Raw genomic sequence first — 18331 nt, forward strand, 5'->3', positions numbered from 1 at the left:
TAAGTGTATTTAAAAAAACTAATTTTTTTTTATCCACAAAAGGAGGAGGAAAGGCTTTTACAAACACCAGGTGTTACTGAAGTGATTTGCACACAGCAGCACACTAAGAAGATATCTTTAATTTAATGAAGTGAAGATAGTAGCAATCCACATGGAGTGCCTTTCTATAGTCTGTGCTGTAAACCGGCAGCATGGCTCCATTAATGGTTCACATTACATTCACATTGTGCTGAAGATTCCACATGTTTTAAATGGGAAAAGACGTGCAGCAAAAGCTGACAGTTTTATATATATAAAAAAAAAAACACAACATTTCTCAACATAGCAGCAATAGGAAATTAGACATAATTAGTACATACATTCAGTCAAACCCAAAACAAAGAAATACAAAGAACGAAATACTAAATCTTAAAGCTCAATTTACATATACAGAAACGCACTGTAATGCGCATTACATTCTATCTGTAAGCTACTGAGTTCATGTTAATTTTTTTCTCCATATTTATTTTTAGTTTCTTAAGAAAATCGGTTATTTTCATATGCAACAAAATGTACAACGCATGATTTTTTACACAATACAAAGAGCACGGCTGTGTGCGCACCAAGACACGTGTGAGCAAAGAGTAGAGACTTGAGAAAGAAAACGTAGACACGTACAGGGTTCACCATCAGTGGCTGTCCAACCACGAGCAAAGCCCTCGATCCACCAGCACTCCATTCAATGACATCATCTACATCAGCAAATAGGAGACACACCATCTTCCTGGTTAACAAGTAATGACGCAGTGGGATGTTTATTATACTTTTTTATGTGACAATACAATTCATCGGGTACCTGGATATTTGTTAAGTTATGGGGTCTCATCTTGGAGAGCCACGTAGGCTACTTGCACACTTATTACACAGTTTAATATCAGGGTTATCAGTGTCTCTAGCACAAAATAAAATAAATAAAAAAGATTAATGACTAATCAATACAAACCTCTTCTCCTGTATGTCGCCACATGTGCACTAAGGGCAGTCCGTTCTGGCTGCCAGTCACCTGAAAACAGAAAACACTTGACTGCCACTTAAAATGCTGAGCAGTAATTTTATACAAAGCTCCTCCTTCAGTGTCCTGATCATATCTGATACAGACCACGAGGAAAAGCAGGTACAAACAAGCTGTTTTCTCTACTTTTAAGAAGAGGATCAAAAAAACAAAACCAGGAATGTTCAGGATATCAGTTTTTTACCTTCATGATCAAAGGAATCCCTCGCGTTAATTCCTCAAGAGCCTCTTTGGCTTCGAATGAAAATGTCCCCTTTCCTGAGCAATCATAAGAATAGCATTATACACATCATATAACACAATCAAACTTACATTCACATCTAACATATCGTTAACGTTATCTAACGTAACCTGAACACAAAGTGTGCCATTCAAATTTAACCAGATGCTGGAATGTAACTTGCTGTACTTAATAATTATCCCATGAATACATGGTTGAGAATGTTAGCAAAATTATTTACACTTTATAATTACTTACCTGGCAAAGGTGCAATGTTTTCTAACATAACTTCAGATGCTTGGAAAGGCAAAGTCACAAAATCTGATCTGAAAAAAAAATAAGCAAAGCTCAATTTTTTGATGTCTTTACAATATGCCAAAAAAATGAAGCCTGAAAATAAAAACAGAAGAAAGGATTAACCTGATCTGCTTCAGAGAAGTGAGGTTAACAGTCACATAGCCTCCATAGTCCACATATCGGATCTGTACGATATCAGAGTCTTTGTAATGCTGAATAACTTGAGCTCTCCACCAGGCACCATCAGGAGACGGGGCAGCACATAAAACTCCTGCTGTGAGAAAGACAGAAACAATATTATACAAATGCTCAGAATTTAGATATTTGTTTGTATTGTGTGTGAATGTTTATCAGAATAATGTAAATGGCATCTAAAATCCATCCTTGGCAAAACAGTATGTATGAAATAAGCTGAGAAACCTAACAGAAAAGGGCAAGACAAATAGAGGCCTGAAGGCAGTATGTTTGTGAGTGGAGAGAACTTGCTGTACCTTCCACAGGAGTGGGCAGGCTGGGGCATCCTGAATGACAGTAGCAGAACAGCATCTGCTCAGTGAGACTGCACAGGCCATAATAGGTGGGGTGTGTGTGCTGCTGAACAAAGAGGTAATTTGCTGCCTCCACCCGTGGTACAATGACCTCCACAGTTCCATCCTGAGGTAGTGGCAGCTACACACACATATATTTACTTATGTCAGGTTGAAGGTGAAAGATGTTTAGGGGGAAAAAAAAAGAAATATTTTATACAATACATACAAAACACACACACACACACACAGAGCAAGTGGGCAAACATGTGGAAACCTGACCACTAAACTAAAACATCACACCTATATGTGGACCCTTCCCATACTGTTACCCCAAAGTTCAACTGACAAGCCAGGAACAGCCCTTTTCCAGCTTGTGCACAATGTGAGCTCCATAAAGACATGGTTTGCATAGTTCTTGCTTCTATTTTCAAAACAGCAAAAGATATGACACGCAGGAACCAGAATAATGTTAAATTATCATTAACAAGGATAATAACCCACTATTTGACAAAAAATAAATGTATTTAGAGCAGAAAAGACAAATTTCTCTGTGGATTAGAAGTCCAAAAAAAGAAAAACCTGATGTCATCCTCCCAGAACCGATCAAGGCCTTTAATTTAAAAGCAGATGTTCTTTTATCAATTTATATATTATTAATAGATGTAAAAAAATAGCAGTCACTTACTTACTTACCCAGGAAGTGATGGGTAGAGAATGAACTGCAGCAGGTTGTGAACTGTTCAGGCGGTTGCTTAAATCCAAATCTTTGAACTTTTTTCTGATTAGTGCCAGCGCTTTATCCACCTGCACCTCAGACCCTGAGTGGAACAGCCAAGTGACAGTACATTTTCAGTTCACATTTACAGCATTTGACAGATGCCATTATCCAAAGTGACTAACATTTTTATTTTTAGCTAAGCAACAGAGCGTTAAGGACCTTACTCAGAGGCCCAGCAGTGGCGGTTTGGTGGGCATGGGATTCGAACTCACAGCCTTCCGACTGGTAATCAAACACCTTAACCACTACCCCAAAGGTGGTCATTAACGATTAAAACTCACCCTCTATATGACAGATCTGAAACTCGTATGTGTACGGAAGAGCAGACACGCAGATCTTCGCACCAGAACTTTGTTTCACGGAGCAAATATACTTCCCTTTCTTTCCAATTAATCGCCCAATGAGGTGCTGCCACAAAAAAAAAAAGATACGCGAATTTAAAAGCTAATTATTAAAAGGTCCAGGATAAAACAGCTTAATCACACATTCATTTTGTGAGCTCCTATGACAGTATGAGGAAGCTTCACTCTTCCAAAACCTAAAGATACAAACTTTAGCATCTGCACTAAGACACTCACCGCTGGCACCTCTATGTTCCACAGGATATGGGGTGAGTTTCTAGACTGCGTGGCTCGACTAGTGGTGACCCTGCCCTCTTCACTCGTAGACTGTGTGCCATTAACACCTGCAAAAGAACATCTGATGAAGCGGCCATTTTAGGCTTTAAGGCATCTTTGCCCAAAATCTATGTCGTGTTATTAACAAATGCATTTATTTATTTCCAAGATTCAGTGTAGTAGTGAAACTAAAAGCTTAAAAAAGGTTCGAGCTGTAACATTACTGAGCTAACCTTTAGAGGTGTCTGCCTTTTGTCTTGAGAGATTTCCATTTCTTGGGGCTATGGCTTGGTGAGATTCAGAAGATAATGAAACGTTGCAGGACGTTTTCTCCACAGCTTGAGACTTGCTAGAAGCTTTCTCTGCTTCTACCCCATCCTCTGAATGGCACATGCTGCAGCCTGAATCCTCCCATTGTGGGAAAATTGTAGGGGGTTCATTCTGCTTATATGCTGAAGAGACACTTTCCTCCATGGTCTTAGTAAGAGCTCCGGGATCTTTCTTAGTGACCGCTAAAATGTTACTCACCTCGTCAGTTTTTTCAAGTTGCACTTGGCTTTGCGGAGTTACCCTTGGTTCCACATGACCTTTTCTTTTTAAAATGCCACCAATTGCTGTGATCTCTTCTGCAACACCACTGATAACCTCAACGACCGGGCCATCGGCTTCACTCAGACACGGGCTGCTGTCGTATTGCTTTTCAGACACGTTAGCGACTCCATGTTCTTTGGGGCACACAATCCCTGTGGGCTGCTGTGCAAAAGAGTCTTGCGTCTTGATCGCTTTAATGTCCGAGTGACCTTTAACGTTCTCATCCTCTTTGTCTGTCTCCGTTTCTGACTTCTCGGCCAGAAGCAGAGATGCTTGCACTTTGGATACCTCTCCTTCTGGTTCTGGACGAATTCCTTTTAGAACTGGCGTGGAGGTGAGAATGGCGGTTTGTGGGTTCGCAGACAGGACAGACGAGTCCTCCATGGTACTGCTAGGCTGAGAGCTGTCAAGGTCATGATTTTGGTCATCCGCTAGTTTTTCCTGCGACTGAAAACGTGTTTTCGAGTCCAGCGCATTTCCACTGGCAGCGTCCTGTATTGTAACATTCTCTGCTATGCTTTGCTTTCTAGCAGCAGATGAGACCAAGACTTGTTCTTCAGATCTCTCGCATAGGTTCCTCTTCTTCCTAACAGTGTACCAGCACCAGCCGAGCAGAGCAAGTGCTGACAGAGGCACAAGAGGCCTGATGGGTAACTTCAGCATTTTCTAGTCACTTAAACCTGAAAATAAAATAAATGGTTAGGTGTAAAATGAGAGAACACCACAAACTGGTGACCAAATGCATCAAGCGAAAATTCTCTGAATGACCAATCTTGATTCAATTAAATGAATCATAGAATCATGAAGCATATAATCATGATTCAATTAAATGAATCATATACACATGGAGAATCATGAATCATAGAGCAATTAAAATGAATTCAGTTAAATCACTCATTGGCAGTTTTATTATTGTTTTATATAAATTAAAAGTTTGCCAAAAAACTAATTAGTAACTTTTGTTCTTTGCCCAAATATATAATCGTTCAGAAAAAAATCTACTCATATAAATATTTAATAACTAATAAATAATAAAATATTTGCTTTGAATATTATACATCTTTTTAAAAACCTATAAAATCAGCAAGGCAAACAAAAAAATATCGATAAAGAAAATTATTATTATTCTACTTATCCCTAAAATTCATCAAAATTCCATAATAGACCTGATATAATAAATAGGGGGGAAAATAATAGCTGTCAAAAATGCGGCTTTAAAGAGCTTTCTGTTTACTTTAAAGAGCCGAATCCGCGAGTCGACTCTTTCGCGTAATCATCTTAAGTACGAAATAAACGTGTTTAAAAAGACGTCAGCAAAACCAGCTTACGTTTTTATAACTTGTCGTTTTAATACAGGTTCTATATGTTTTTACACGTCTTTTGTCAGGCTTCGTTTAAGCAGGAAAAATACAAACTTTAACGTCACCGCCAGCGTTAGCATGTTAGCTTGAAACTCAAAACAACGACGCTGCGCCCAAACATTCACACAATTATTTAAAACTTACCGCACCGACTTGACAAACTAACCTTGTTTTTTGTGTGAAACACGAAGAGAAAACAATTTTAACGCTAAATGACGATATTTTACCTCAAATCCAGAGCCGACGGTTGAAACAGTGTCATAACTGAGGCGAAAAAGTCGCACGTGCCGCTAATTAATTAACGGTCATTATTTGAACACTGACGCCGAATAGCTTCAGGCTCCCTATATAGGGGCCCTTCGTATAGTGTTAATCATAGGATCCTGTACCTTATATAGTGCACTCTGTTTCAAACATAGTGCTGTTTGATATTCTGCCTCACTCTAGTAAATAAATGGTCTAAGAAAGCTCATTAATTTCCTGATGTCTTGCAAATAATGAATATTTATTATAATTTGGGTCTTTGTTCCAAGACCATTATAGGAAAAAAAACAGGTTATAAAATAAAATTACAGAAATAATCAGCATCAAGTGTAGGCCATGACATATAACCTGGGCAGGATTGAGTTTATTAGTGTTTTTAAGGTGTGTAAATATGAAATCAGATAGTAAGTGAAATGATTATTTAACAGCTCTATACAATGGCGTTGATCTTCTCTGTTTCTCCTCAGATGAGTTACGACGTAGAGCTGCGGACGTGATGGAGGTCTCTGTTACCTACACGTTGTTGTACATCTTCATGTTTTACATGTTTTACAAAAAGCAAAAATAATACAATATATTGTTACATGTATTTACAGTGTAGTAAATATATCTTTTTTTTTTTTTTTACACAAAATTATGTACAGTTGTGAAGTGTATAAAACAGGAAATAGATTAAAAAATGGTTTTGCATAACGTCAGCAAATTACACTTTTAACTAGTTAAGGTGTTGTGAAAGTCTGACTAAACTCACTCACTCACTGACTGTCTGACTCACTGACTCTTACTGATCGTCTGACTGACTCACTGACTGACTCACTGATTGTCTGACTGACTCACTTACTGATTGTCTGACTGACTCGCTGACTGACTGACTGACTGACTCACTCACTGACTGTCTCACTCACTGACTGTGACTGACCGAATGACTGATTGTCTGACTGACTGACTCATTCACTCACTGACTGTCTGACTGACTCACTCACTGACTCACTCACTGACAGTGACTGACTGACTGTCTGACTCACTCAATGACTTACTCAGTCTCTGACTCAACTCGCTCACTAATGGTGACTGACTGACTCACTCAATCACTGACTCACTCACTCACTGACTCACTCACTCACTGACTCACTCACTCACTGTCTGACTGACTGACTGACTGACTCACTCACTGACTCACTGACTCGCTGACGATTAGAATAAAGCCATATTATAATGTTATAATATTATAATGTCAAATAAAAACAGGATTAATAAAAAACAACCTAAATGCAAAAAAGAACAAATATGTCATAAATCCTTAACATTAAAACCTGCACAGTGCCATCTCACCTCGTATCCCTCGCCAAAGTTCATTAGTTTCAATAAAAAGTACTAAAATATCTTTTAACATGACACAGTGGACAAGTGGACAGTCAATGACATCATGTATGCGGATAAGAGCACTCAGGGAAGCGCAGACTGATTAAAAAATGCATTTGTTTACGTATTTTGGTTGGTGGTGGTGATAGTTCAGCATCTGCCAGAGTATTACAGTACAAATGGCATAAAAGTGAGGCAGACATAAACCCACACAGAGTATTAACCGTCTAGGATTCAGAACCCTGCCCTTAAATAACAGATTGGAGTCCTAAAGGTGCAGTTAGTAATATTTTGCTCCCTCTGTTGCATGTGTAAGGAACTGCACGTGGACTCATTATATATTTGCATGCAGGTCAGGGTCATGCATCCGGAGCCTATCCAAAGAACACAGGCATGAAGCGAATACACCCTGCATGAGACAACAGAATACTGCAGCATAATTGCACGGTATCATTTCTACACTTTCTGAGATTTTACAACTATCAGAGATCTTACAAACTGCAACTTTAAACGCTGAACTGCCCTGTTTTAGTTTCCTCCTCATTTCAAAACTTGATGTGAAACTAGACCTATTTATTTACACCAATCAATAGTTCGTTCTAAACAAATTTCAGTCTGATGTTAATAATCAGAAACAGATTAGGGACTGAGCAATATCATCATCATCATCATCATCATCATCATCATCAGGGAGAGAGATACACTATAATAAATGCTGTTTAGATCATTTCAAGGAAGAAGCCTAGACTGGATGAGCCTGTGCCTCCTGTAACCTCAGGTTCTTGTCTTCAGGTTCTCATCACGGTCGTACAAAGGTGGTTGTGTTATCACGGTCTTCCTATCAGCTCCAACCAATCTCTCCATTCTCCTCTGATCGCCCTCATCAACATGGTGTTTTTATAGATTTTTTAAATACATGCATCCATCCATTCATCTGGAAGCAACAACCATGCAACAGTCAAAACCATCTATCTATCTATCTATCTACTGTATCTATCTATCTATCTATCTATCTATCAGTCAGTCTAGCTATTTATTAAAACTGTCATTAGCCTATATACGTCCAGAAATATAGACTCTAATTGAAGTGCTAAAAGCCAGCTATCTGACCATAGACTTTAAAAAAAAAGAAAAAAAAAATCGCTTTTACTAAAAGTAGAATGTTCGAAAATTAAAACCCTGTGGAGAAAAAAAAGAAGTGTGTTTCAGGAGTTTCCATTAAAACTGATGATAAAAAAAAGAAATAAAAAGGGGGGGAGGGGGGGTGAGAGGAGGAGGGTAGCATACAAAACACTCAATGTTAAATCTCAGTGCTTTTCCTTTAGTCACCTGGTGTGGAATAATATTAATAATTAAAAAAAACTAAATCAAGTTTAATTTTATAAACATGTAAAATTCTCCTCAAACACTGTCTGGTTCTCCAACATTTGAGAACTTCTTTCCCATAAGTCCTGGCGTTTTTTTATTGATCGTCAGGCAACGTATGGCTGAAAACGGAGGATAAACTAAGAGGAGAGAAAAGAAGGAAGGAGCGTGTGAGTAGAAATGCAGCATGGTGTAAGTGGCCCAGCAGAAGGCGCCGTTTTCATACGATCTTCTTAATGCTTGGTCTCTTGAAGCTGCCGGCGCTGCGCTGCTTCTGGACGTTGCTGGCTGAGCCGTGACGAGCGCGTCCGCTGCTGGGAACCGCAGTGTTAGGAGACATCTCCGTGTTCTCCTTATCGACACCTGCATAGAGACGACGCACACTGAGAGAGCTGATAAGAGACACACACTGGCATGAGGGGGAAAAAGAGCTGGAAAGAAACAAACTGTTTGCTGTTTGACTGAAAATTAATCCGATTTCTAATCACACCTGAAACAGTGAGCAATCAATCATCATAATCATCATCATCATCATCATCATCTCTGACTCCGCCCACTGCTGATGACTGTTTAATGCATTGTTTAACATCACATTAAATTGTTGCAAAAAACAAGTTATACAGTGGTGTAAACATCAAACATCTGTCTAAATGTCTGAAAAAGATCTGATCGATTTGCACAAATCATTTTAATTCTATTTTATATTCATTCATTTAAGAAGACAGTTCTTTATTGCAAAGTGATGGTCATAGGCATCCTGTTGTAATGTGTCTGTCATCATCATCATCATCATCATCATCTCTGACTCCGCCCACTGCTGATGACTGACACATTACAACAGGATCAATTCAGTCTCAGTCAAAACAAACAGTCTGATGAAATAACCTTATAATAAGTATTTCTTTATGGATGTCTTTAAAAATATACTGACTATTAATAAAAATCCTTTCAGCAATGGATCATTTTAGCTTTTATTTACTTGTTTGTTTGATTTGGATAAATTTTGAATTCGACCCGGCATAATAATCTTTGTATTTATTGTAGAATTCATATAAATGAATGCTTTTTTTTTTGTTTGTTTAAGATCGATTTTCCGCTTTTAAGACATGAGGTTTGGAGGTTACATTATCACCATGACTATGTTGCTCCAAGCTAATGGTAGTGAACATTTCCCTAGCTGCTTGAACAACTCTCCCACTAAACAAACACCAAGCGAACTTCTGCCTAAGAGATGTTTCAAGGTTGCATTTGCACCAATCTAATGGTAGCGAACATTTCCCTAGCTGCCAAAACAACTCTCCCGGTAAACAAACACCGAGCCATAAGCAGATTCAAATGAAGCTAATGCAAAAAAGGAAATGACCTTGCTGCGTAACAGGACGTTCTCAGGCGCTGTGTTAAAATTAATCCTTTTTTTTTTTTTTAAGCCGTCTGAATTGTAATTTAAAGCCAGATCTCAGGTAAATCAAATGAATCTTCACCTGAAAGCCTTTAAAGCTTTACAGCAGGTACAAACTCACCCCCTGTGCCAACTACAAGAGCAGAGACAAAGGACGTGTGATGCAAATGTATTTTATTTTGGACAAATGTTTTGTTTCGTGCTTTCGTTCTGTACTACTGTAACAAATCAGCCTGCGTTAATCCACCGGGAATGTATTAGAAACAGTGTGGTTGATGTTAGAACCCTAAAAAGCGTTCCTTTAAGATTGTCTGTACTGTAGTGTGTGGTGTGGTTGTGTGTGTGTGCTGAATGAATATTGGCTGTCAGGATGTTAATGGCCACAATATCGGCAGGTTGTGTGTGTGTGGGTGTGTGTGCTGACCTGCAGTGTGTTGCGATGTAGCCAGAGAGGTCATGGAGTTGGAGAGGTTGAGGTTGGCAGTGATGCTGAGCTGGCTCTGGGTCGGAGGTGGATAAGGAGACGTGGGGCTCCTCAGTGCCTCCTCGCTGCCGTCCTCATCGATCCCAGGCAGATAGATGTCAATCAGAGCGTCCAGAAACTTAACAATCAGCTCAGCGTAGTCAGGGATCTGGTTTTGCTGTGGGCGGCATGACAACGGCTCGGGTTTAAAAATAAAACTGCACCATCAGATACCAAGCACCAGCTGACAATGTTTATCTGTGTATTAATGTAAAAAAATAAATAAATAATAATCAGCAGAAATCTCTGAAGACGCGTTTTTAATAATGCAAAAGAGCGCGCTTTCCCGAGCCACTTCCTGTTGTTGGCTAAACTGGAGAAATGAAAGCTCACTACCTTCGAAAAAGGTCCAGCGACTCTCCAGAGTCCGTTAAATCCGAAAGCTGTGTGTGAGAGAGAAAGCGGTAAAGGACGTGACATCACATCATGTCATATCTTATATCAGCGCTCTTACAGACTGAAGTCACCCTGTGACACAAAAATACTGTAGTACTGTGCTTTAATTGTATACACAGGAAGTGAATTATATGTAGATAATGTGTGCGTTTTTACTCTGAAGATACGAGGGCTGGTACTGCGGTGGCGACTCCTCTTGGTACACCACGCTCTGTACGATGCCATGCACAGGGTTCAACAGGTTCGGGTCCTGGCACATAGACAGCAGCGTGTTGATCTTCGAGTCCAAGAGGTTGTGACTGCACAAAAAAATCGTGTAGAAGGAGATACAGAAGGTGCTTTTGTGACTAAATGATTTCAGAAGGGTTCATTTAAGAGCTGAAAACATGACTACTGAATATATGGTTGGGGTTTTTGCTTCATAAAGCATTAGCCAATCATGTTTTTTATATGCAAGCGCTGCAAAGGGGGTGGGGCTTGTAGGATTGACATCATTTTCCATGTGTATATTCATATGATTAGATTTTTATGACATTTTCTAGCGGAAATTCTAAAAAAAAAACAAATTCTGTCACTTACACGACAGGAAAGACTTTCGGAAAGACGACGCAGGCCTCGGCTAAAAACTCATAGAGAATTCTCTGGTCGAATTCGTCCGTCGTGTTTTTGACCTGCGTTGCCTGCAACAGAAACCCACACTTGTTTACGTATTAAAATTGGATTATCATCGATTATTTATATCTTTCTGAATAAAAAAAAAGGGGAAATTTTCAATATCTTTATAAAATGGAGAAGTCAACAGGTTATGAAACCATGTGTTATAAGTGACACTCTGAAGAGGAACAGAGACGCACATAGAGAGACAAAAAAAAATAACAGGAAACAAATATGATCCATGAACAAATACACCAAAGGGCCTGAAAGAGGAAGTGAGACTAATGACAGCCGAGTGAGTGTGAAAGTGTGTGAGAGATGAGCTCATACCAGCACGGTGAGCAGAAGCGCCTGGATCTTGGGGTCAGTGAGAACCTCCTCGTCCAGGAGGACGTTGGACTCGGACACGGAGACCTTCCTCAGGTGGTGGTGCTGCTGCTGAGAGATTCTTTGGGATTCTGTTTAAAAAAATAATAATAATAAAATCCTACATCAAAAAGATTTGTTTAAAGTTAGTTTCTTTTTTGGTAACATCTGATGATTATGCATAAAATATGCAAATATGTACTGCGCATATGCATGAGAGCCCTGGAAATCCTTCACAAAGAGAAATCTTTATTTTATTTTTTTTTATAGCGCTAATGTTAATGCTCATTTTATTTTGTTTTCCCTGTCATAGAACTATTCATTTTTTGGTAAACCTAAACAAAGGGTTCTTTTGTTATGCATTTTTTTATCCTTCTAAACATTTCACACACACACGCACACACACACACACACACACACACACACACACACACACACACATCTGAAACACTTCGTGCAGCCAGAAGTAGGCTAGCAATGATACAGAATTGTTTATGGTCTTGACAGTAATATATCATTTATATATAGATTCAGAGACTGTGACTTGCATCTATGACGCAATCAAACCACACGTGCAAACACACAGCCCATCTTTTCTTCACTATGCAGCACACATGCACAAATCAAACCTATTTCGTAGTCGTTTTCTGCCACTCTTCTCATCTTGGGCGGAGTTGTGATGCCAGACTCCATCTCTGGCCTCTTTGGTGCTTTAGAGTCTGATATCAAGTGGTCAAAACTTTTTCTGTTCCCTGACACACACACACACACACACACACACACAAACAGGAAGTTGTAGTTGGCATTATTCAGACTGCATTAGTTTGCATTAGACTTTGTGTGTGTGTGTGTGTGTGTGTGTGTGTGTGTGTGTGTATGTGTGTGTATGTGTGTGTATGCGTGTGTGTGTAGTGTCACATTTTACCCAGAAGCTTTTTGGTGTTAGCCTGAGACGCCTGGCCCATGTCCAGACTCATGGATTTCCGTGTCCGAGGGCTGATCTGCCCCACGATAGGGTAGTTTGCAACCAAGTACCGTTCGGAAACTTTAGGAGACACCCACGTGTGGTTCTCTCTCAATGTCCTGTAATAACAACAACTTGTTAAGCTGTAATTATTTACAGGTCACAGACATTATATCTTGCGGTTCGGACCTGCAGCTAGGGTGGCGAGTGCACATCGAGTACGTCTCCATGGGAACGTTCTCCATGGCAACATCAGAGAGAAGCAGAGACTTCCTGTGTTTCAGGCTGCACCGGCTTCGCACTTCCTCTGATACTGTAAGCAGAGCTACAGAGAACAAAAATAAATAGAGAGTGGTCAAAAAGAGCGCACACAGCAGCTCATCAGTGTTTAAATGAACCGAGCAATCGGCGCTCACCAGCCAGGTAGGCGACGCTCTGTGTGTTGACTTCAAACTTGTCACAGTTGAGATGTTTCCCCACCAGGTTGAGGAGCATGTGCAGGACGCGCACTGTACGTGCCACAGTGGTGGGAGAGGGATGCCTGTAGCCTGAGCATGAAGGGATGAAACGGTTCATTTCTCAGACACGTTTTTTCACGGTAGCGAATATTTTAGACGTCTCACCTTTAAGCAGATGTCCCACAAGTGCAAAGTTAAAGTTGGAGTTAAAGTTGAGGCCTACAAAGTGGTCCATCTGCTTGCAGTGCCACTCCAGGGGCCTACGGATCTCCATAAAAACCTCCTCAGGACTCTGCAGAGCGTGAACAAACTGGTAATGGCCGCCACGTCAGCCTTACTACTACTGAGACTGACGTACCAGAGTAAAATATATAGAATTTATATCCCTTTTTGGATTCTATAGATATTCGATTGACTCCAGACAAACAAACAAAGTGCCAAACAAAGTGCTCTCCCCCGTCTCTATTGTGAACACTTCGTAACACAACCTCATAACACTGTAAGCGCTTGTATGTAAGAATAATCAACCACACATTCTCATACCTGACACGAAACAGTAAGATTTTTATATTCACAGAGTCATTGTAACCATCCTGTTATTAACTACATCACTTTTTCATCAGCTAGCATTTTTATTCCATAAAGAACAACATAAAGATAGTACTTTTTATCCAATTACAGTTACGTCGAATGCTGTGGAACATCTGTAAAACAAGTTAGCTCCTGTGATCACCTGTTACGGCACTTACGTCCTTTCGTAACTCCTCTGACTAAAACTGGAGGCTCCTTCCGTGAACATAAACCTGTGATTCGAATGACAGCCAGTGAATTGGATGAACTGATGTAAATGCATGGAGCACCTTGTCGTTGAAGACACGCATGCTGTCCAGCGTGTGAAGGTTCTGCTCCAGCAAGGCCGTGCCTGCCGAGTAAAGGTTCACCTCATCCAGCTGCAGGACTGCTACAGCCACCCAGAACAGAGCCTTGTGCATGGGCGAGTCCTAGCCAGGAGAAACACAACATCACGACGTTCATCTACTTCACGCTTTGTCAGTTTTATAAGTGTGTCATGTTGTGGGGGGTGAGTGAATGAGTGCGTGTGTGCCCTGCGATGGGTTGCCACTCCGCCCAGGGTGTATTATGCCTTGATGCCCGATGATGCCTGAGATAGGCACAGGCTCCCCGTGACCCGAGGTAGCTCGGATAAGCGGTAGAAAATGAGTGAGTGAGTGAGTGAGTGAGTGATGTGATGTGTGTGTGGATTTTATGTTATCTGGTCTGTTTTTGGTGTACCTTGGTCAGCAGGGGCAGCAGTTTGGTGAGAGCAATAACCGTGGCCTCGATCAGCACCTGGCTGTTGTAACTGTCTGGTACCTTTAAGCAGCTCTCCAGACCCTGTCCAAACAGTAAAGGGTCTATTAGGCAGTGAGTCACACAACACAGGCACTCTGCATTCACAGCTATTTATTCGGCTTCAGAGGAAGTCTGGCTGAACAACTGCTAAAACAGGAAATGTACAGCAAAAGTGCACCAAAGTGCACGATGCTATCGCTTATTTAAAGGCAGCACCGTAGCGCGTTTCATTAGAATCAAGTGACGCAAAAATCACAACGACACAGAGATTAGCGCGCTGACTGAAATACAATTTTCCTTGTCAGATCTCACGACACCTTTGCAAAAGCTTCCAATTTAATTCATTAATGTTCATAATCCCGTAATCCTGTACAGTACAGGAGACAAGTAGGTTGTGTTACTACGGTTACCATCATTCCTTAGGTCACTCAGGTCACGCGTCATAAACTTATAGTTTTATTTCAGAACGTAATACGACGGCTCAGATTGTCCTTAGCGATGCACAGCGTAACCGTCCCCGTGCTTTAGGTCCCTGTGGAAACGCTGTCTTTAAATTCTCGCTCGTTCTAAAACACATGAGTAAAAACCTCACGGTTGTCACCTCGCGTATTTTGTCTTTGGTTGACAAGCGTGACAGATTTTTATGTATTAATGGGTTGTGCGTCACGTTCTGGGTGATTCTGAGAGCTGCTTTCCAGTGGCTTCTAGTTGGAAATACGTCAGAAATAGTGTGACGTGCATTGCGACTCTCACCTTGCTGAGGATACGGATGATGTGTTTGATCTGACCGTGAGTGATGCGCTTGCTGATGCAGCCAAACACCACCAGAGCTCTGGGCTGTACAGAAGGGTTGTACTGGAAAGCAAACCTGAGGACGGAGCAGCAAAAAAATAAATAAATAAATAAATAAATCCGCTGTGAGGATAACTCACTGACTACACTGGTACCTCTAGGTGTCTCATGTACTGCGTCTGTGATTTAAAGTGCATGGAACAGAGTACAGCGGGTGACTAACGCAGCAGGTAAGAACTTACTTCTGAGCTAATTCAGTCCACTGATCAAGCCATTTGCAACCTGGAATGTCCCTCATGCAAGCCTGAGAGGAAGAAATGAGACCTGATTACTCACAAATGAATCACAATGTTCATTATGCCAATGCTGAACACGTCCCTGGTATTTAACCAGGGGTATTTGGGGTATTTAACCCCATTCAGGGTGTAGAATGTGAGTGTGTGGTGTGTGGAAAAAAACCCCTGTGGGTTATTCAAGGCAGTTAAAATAACATGGCAGCAGCAGCACGAGGAAGTGCTCAAGACTTCAAAGCTAAAAATATAAAGGCCACGTTTTTAGTAAATGAAACCGAGACACAAGCTCGTGTCAGCAAGTACACAGTGCTGCGGTTTTCTAGGTTACAGCAGAAATATTATTCAGGCCATTTAAACTTAAGCCAGAGTAACATTAAGGAAAAAGGTGGTGTGTAAATCAAATAGTAAAAAAAAAAAAATGTGAATGAGAAATAGAAATAGATAGAAACTTCCTGGCTGGCTCACCAGCAAGAAGACTGAGAAACTGATCTAATGTATATCTACCTCCATGATCTCCAGCAGAGCCTCCGTCACCGTCTCGAGCGAGGAGAGAGCAAAGGTCTCACGCTCGTACGATCCCGGAGACAAGGAGCGATCCCTGTAGCTGGAGCGGAAAGCTATGACGGCCGCGGACTTGACTTTACTGATGCCGAACAGCAGGTAAAACTTGGGCAGTGAAAATTCGGTCAGACTCAACCTCAACACCTGCTTGGTCTCTTCTGCTCAAGTGGACAAAATAAATAAAAACACACAGCGTTCGTTATTAACCTCCTTGATCAGGTGAATTAGGCTAGAAATGAAAGTCCTATTTTTTTTTTTAATTACACAGACTGATCTTTCCTGGAGTGGAACTACATAAGATCGACACACACTGTGCGCATTCCCTCACCACTAAAGCTGAGCTGCGAGCAGGTGCAGAGCGAGTGGATGATGTTAATGACCAGGCCGTGCGTGGAGGCGCGTAGCGACAGCGGCCCCGTAGCTACCAGCAGCGTCACTACGTGAAACAGGTAGGGCAGATGAGCTGCCACATCCAGCAGGTTGTTGAAGGACAGCATGAGCATGTAGCGTGCCAGGATGGCAATGTCGTCCCACATCAGGTGCTGCTCCAGCGTCGGCGTCGGCGACAGGCACGTCTTATCCATGAGCTTGCACATGCGGATAATGACCTGGGTTAAGAAGTTCAGATGATCAGCACCATAAACACTCTGATGATGAGATTTTTATTAACAAACTATTAAGAAACTGTGGCTGGAGAACAATACAGAACATTTATCCTGATAATTTCCTGGGCCGAGTTTACGGCTTTATTACGTTTGGACATGATGCAGACGCTTTTAGGGTGAATGCAGATTAGACGTCAGTACAACATCTCAGGATGTCTAAATTATTGAAACCTTCTGGGATTTAGCACGTTCGTCTCTCACGGAGCGTTAAACAGGAAGTTAAACAGCAGGTTTTTTTAAACCCCAGTAAACCCTTATACTTTGGGGACAAAGCAGCCCCTGTGCGGGCCTTCCTGCTCGGGCACGCCATCCACTGGCATGCCTCCCACTGGCACGACCTCACACGGCCTTCGCCTCATGACTTGAACAATCTACGCAGTCATAATATGGATTTGTGAAAAAATTCAAAACAGGGAAAGAAAAAAAACTACATTCACACACCTTCACATAGAGAAAATGAAATCAGAAAGAAAGAGACAGAAACATTTAAAAAGACTCATTGAATTCCTCCTCCTTCTCGCTGACTCATTTTTGTCCAGTTTCAACCTTGCGAATGAGTTAGTGTTACTCACACTGGTGTGTGTGTTACCTTGCTAGACACCAGTTTGACATTGCCAGAGGCCAAAGCCACAGCGGTGTCCGCCATCACCTCCGCCTTGATGGAGCCCAGGCCCCCTGTAGCACTGGTCTTAATGAAGCTGTCTAACACCACGTCCAGCAGGTCTGTGATCTGGAGCAGACGGAACATGATGCAGAGACAGACTGAGCTGTGAGGACCACCGTCATCATATTAAATGTATTAACACACCTACAGTACTGTATGCGAGGGATGAGGAAATGATATCATGTGATTATTTTTCCTACAAGTTTTCCTTCAATTTGTAACGATGTCAAAAAATGACCGTGTCCTTATCTGAAATCAGTGGAATAAATCTATACTGATTGGCTGAAGGGTTTTGTGTTTATTTATTTATTTTGCAAGTTTAAAGGGATCGTAAATTAACGGTAAGAAAAAAAAAAGCAGCTTGGTATGTTACTGAACATCTGGATCCACCATATCAATGTCAATTACATTTTATAATAAGATTTATTTTTTTTATTGCTTCTGTTTTGTTTATAATTAATAATGTATAAGGACGCACTGGCTGTCCGAGTTACTGCTATAGAAAACGACTGGATTGTATTTATTGCCAGAAGAGTAATAAATGTTCAGCTGGACAGCTGTTTCAGTCAGACAGACGGCATCCTTGAGGCTGGGGATTTTTTTTTTCTACCGTGAAAATTTGCATGGTCTCCCCAAAGCCCTGAGGACCAAAAAAAACCTAATGTCTTTATAATCAAAAATAAGGAAGTAAGAGTTCCTTGAGGAGATTAGAGCTGTGACTACAAGTCCAGCTGTTCCTACTCCAGTAAATCTGTGGAGAGATCACTTGGCGTACTGCACATACGCACGTGATCTGATGTTGTTAGG

General features: G+C 41.0%; 2 protein-coding genes across 3 annotated transcripts in view; both read right to left on the bottom strand.

The window, feature by feature from the left end:
- Positions 1 to 484: 484 nt before the first annotated feature.
- akap1a (A kinase (PRKA) anchor protein 1a) lies at positions 485 to 5725 on the bottom strand. 2 transcript variants are annotated; one of them, XM_060896125.1, is made up of 11 exons: positions 5673 to 5725; positions 3727 to 4764; positions 3455 to 3561; positions 3158 to 3284; positions 2792 to 2916; positions 2060 to 2237; positions 1692 to 1839; positions 1530 to 1597; positions 1236 to 1309; positions 983 to 1042; positions 485 to 731 (listed from the first exon to the last, which is right to left on the bottom strand). In XM_060896125.1, exons 2-11 carry the CDS (start codon positions 4745 to 4747, stop codon positions 669 to 671), a joined length of 1971 nt encoding a protein of 656 aa, XP_060752108.1. In that variant the 5' UTR covers positions 4748 to 4764; positions 5673 to 5725; the 3' UTR covers positions 485 to 668. The 2 variants fall into 2 exon arrangements, with proteins under 2 accessions (XP_060752108.1, XP_060752107.1); XM_060896124.1 differs by having other exon boundaries at positions 486 to 731; positions 1692 to 1842.
- A 321-nt stretch (positions 5726 to 6046) lies between these two features.
- nf1b (neurofibromin 1b) overlaps positions 6047 to 18331 on the bottom strand; it is a 60606-nt gene continuing 48321 nt past the window's right edge. The window contains exons 40-57 of the mRNA XM_060895539.1: positions 17450 to 17590; positions 16524 to 16803; positions 16139 to 16353; positions 15584 to 15645; positions 15303 to 15417; positions 14490 to 14591; positions 14057 to 14197; positions 13362 to 13488; positions 13155 to 13286; positions 12928 to 13063; positions 12700 to 12857; positions 12404 to 12526; positions 11739 to 11866; positions 11334 to 11434; positions 10911 to 11053; positions 10695 to 10741; positions 10260 to 10476; positions 6047 to 8799 (exon numbers count right to left, since the gene is read on the bottom strand). Of these exons, the coding sequence (XP_060751522.1) occupies positions 8657 to 8799; positions 10260 to 10476; positions 10695 to 10741; positions 10911 to 11053; positions 11334 to 11434; positions 11739 to 11866; positions 12404 to 12526; positions 12700 to 12857; positions 12928 to 13063; positions 13155 to 13286; positions 13362 to 13488; positions 14057 to 14197; positions 14490 to 14591; positions 15303 to 15417; positions 15584 to 15645; positions 16139 to 16353; positions 16524 to 16803; positions 17450 to 17590 (2511 nt within the window). The 3' untranslated portion in view covers positions 6047 to 8656. The remainder of the gene's footprint in view (positions 8800 to 10259; positions 10477 to 10694; positions 10742 to 10910; positions 11054 to 11333; positions 11435 to 11738; positions 11867 to 12403; positions 12527 to 12699; positions 12858 to 12927; positions 13064 to 13154; positions 13287 to 13361; positions 13489 to 14056; positions 14198 to 14489; positions 14592 to 15302; positions 15418 to 15583; positions 15646 to 16138; positions 16354 to 16523; positions 16804 to 17449; positions 17591 to 18331) is intronic.

This window comes from Tachysurus vachellii, chromosome 20 (genome assembly GCF_030014155.1).
Source record: "Tachysurus vachellii isolate PV-2020 chromosome 20, HZAU_Pvac_v1, whole genome shotgun sequence".
Lineage (NCBI taxonomy): Eukaryota > Metazoa > Chordata > Actinopteri > Siluriformes > Bagridae > Tachysurus > Tachysurus vachellii.

Coding starts and splice junctions, on each gene's coding strand:
- akap1a (XM_060896124.1), bottom strand. CDS start 4,747: ATGCTGAAGTTACCCATCAGGCCTCTTGTGCCTCTGTCAGCACTTGCT. Junction 3,562..3,726: donor AAAGGCAGACACCTCTAAAG/GTTAGCTCAGTA, acceptor GTTCTTTTGCAG/GTGTTAATGGCACACAGTCT. Junction 1,598..1,691: donor ACTTCTCTGAAGCAGATCAG/GTTAATCCTTTC, acceptor TTTTTTTTTCAG/ATCAGATTTTGTGACTTTGC.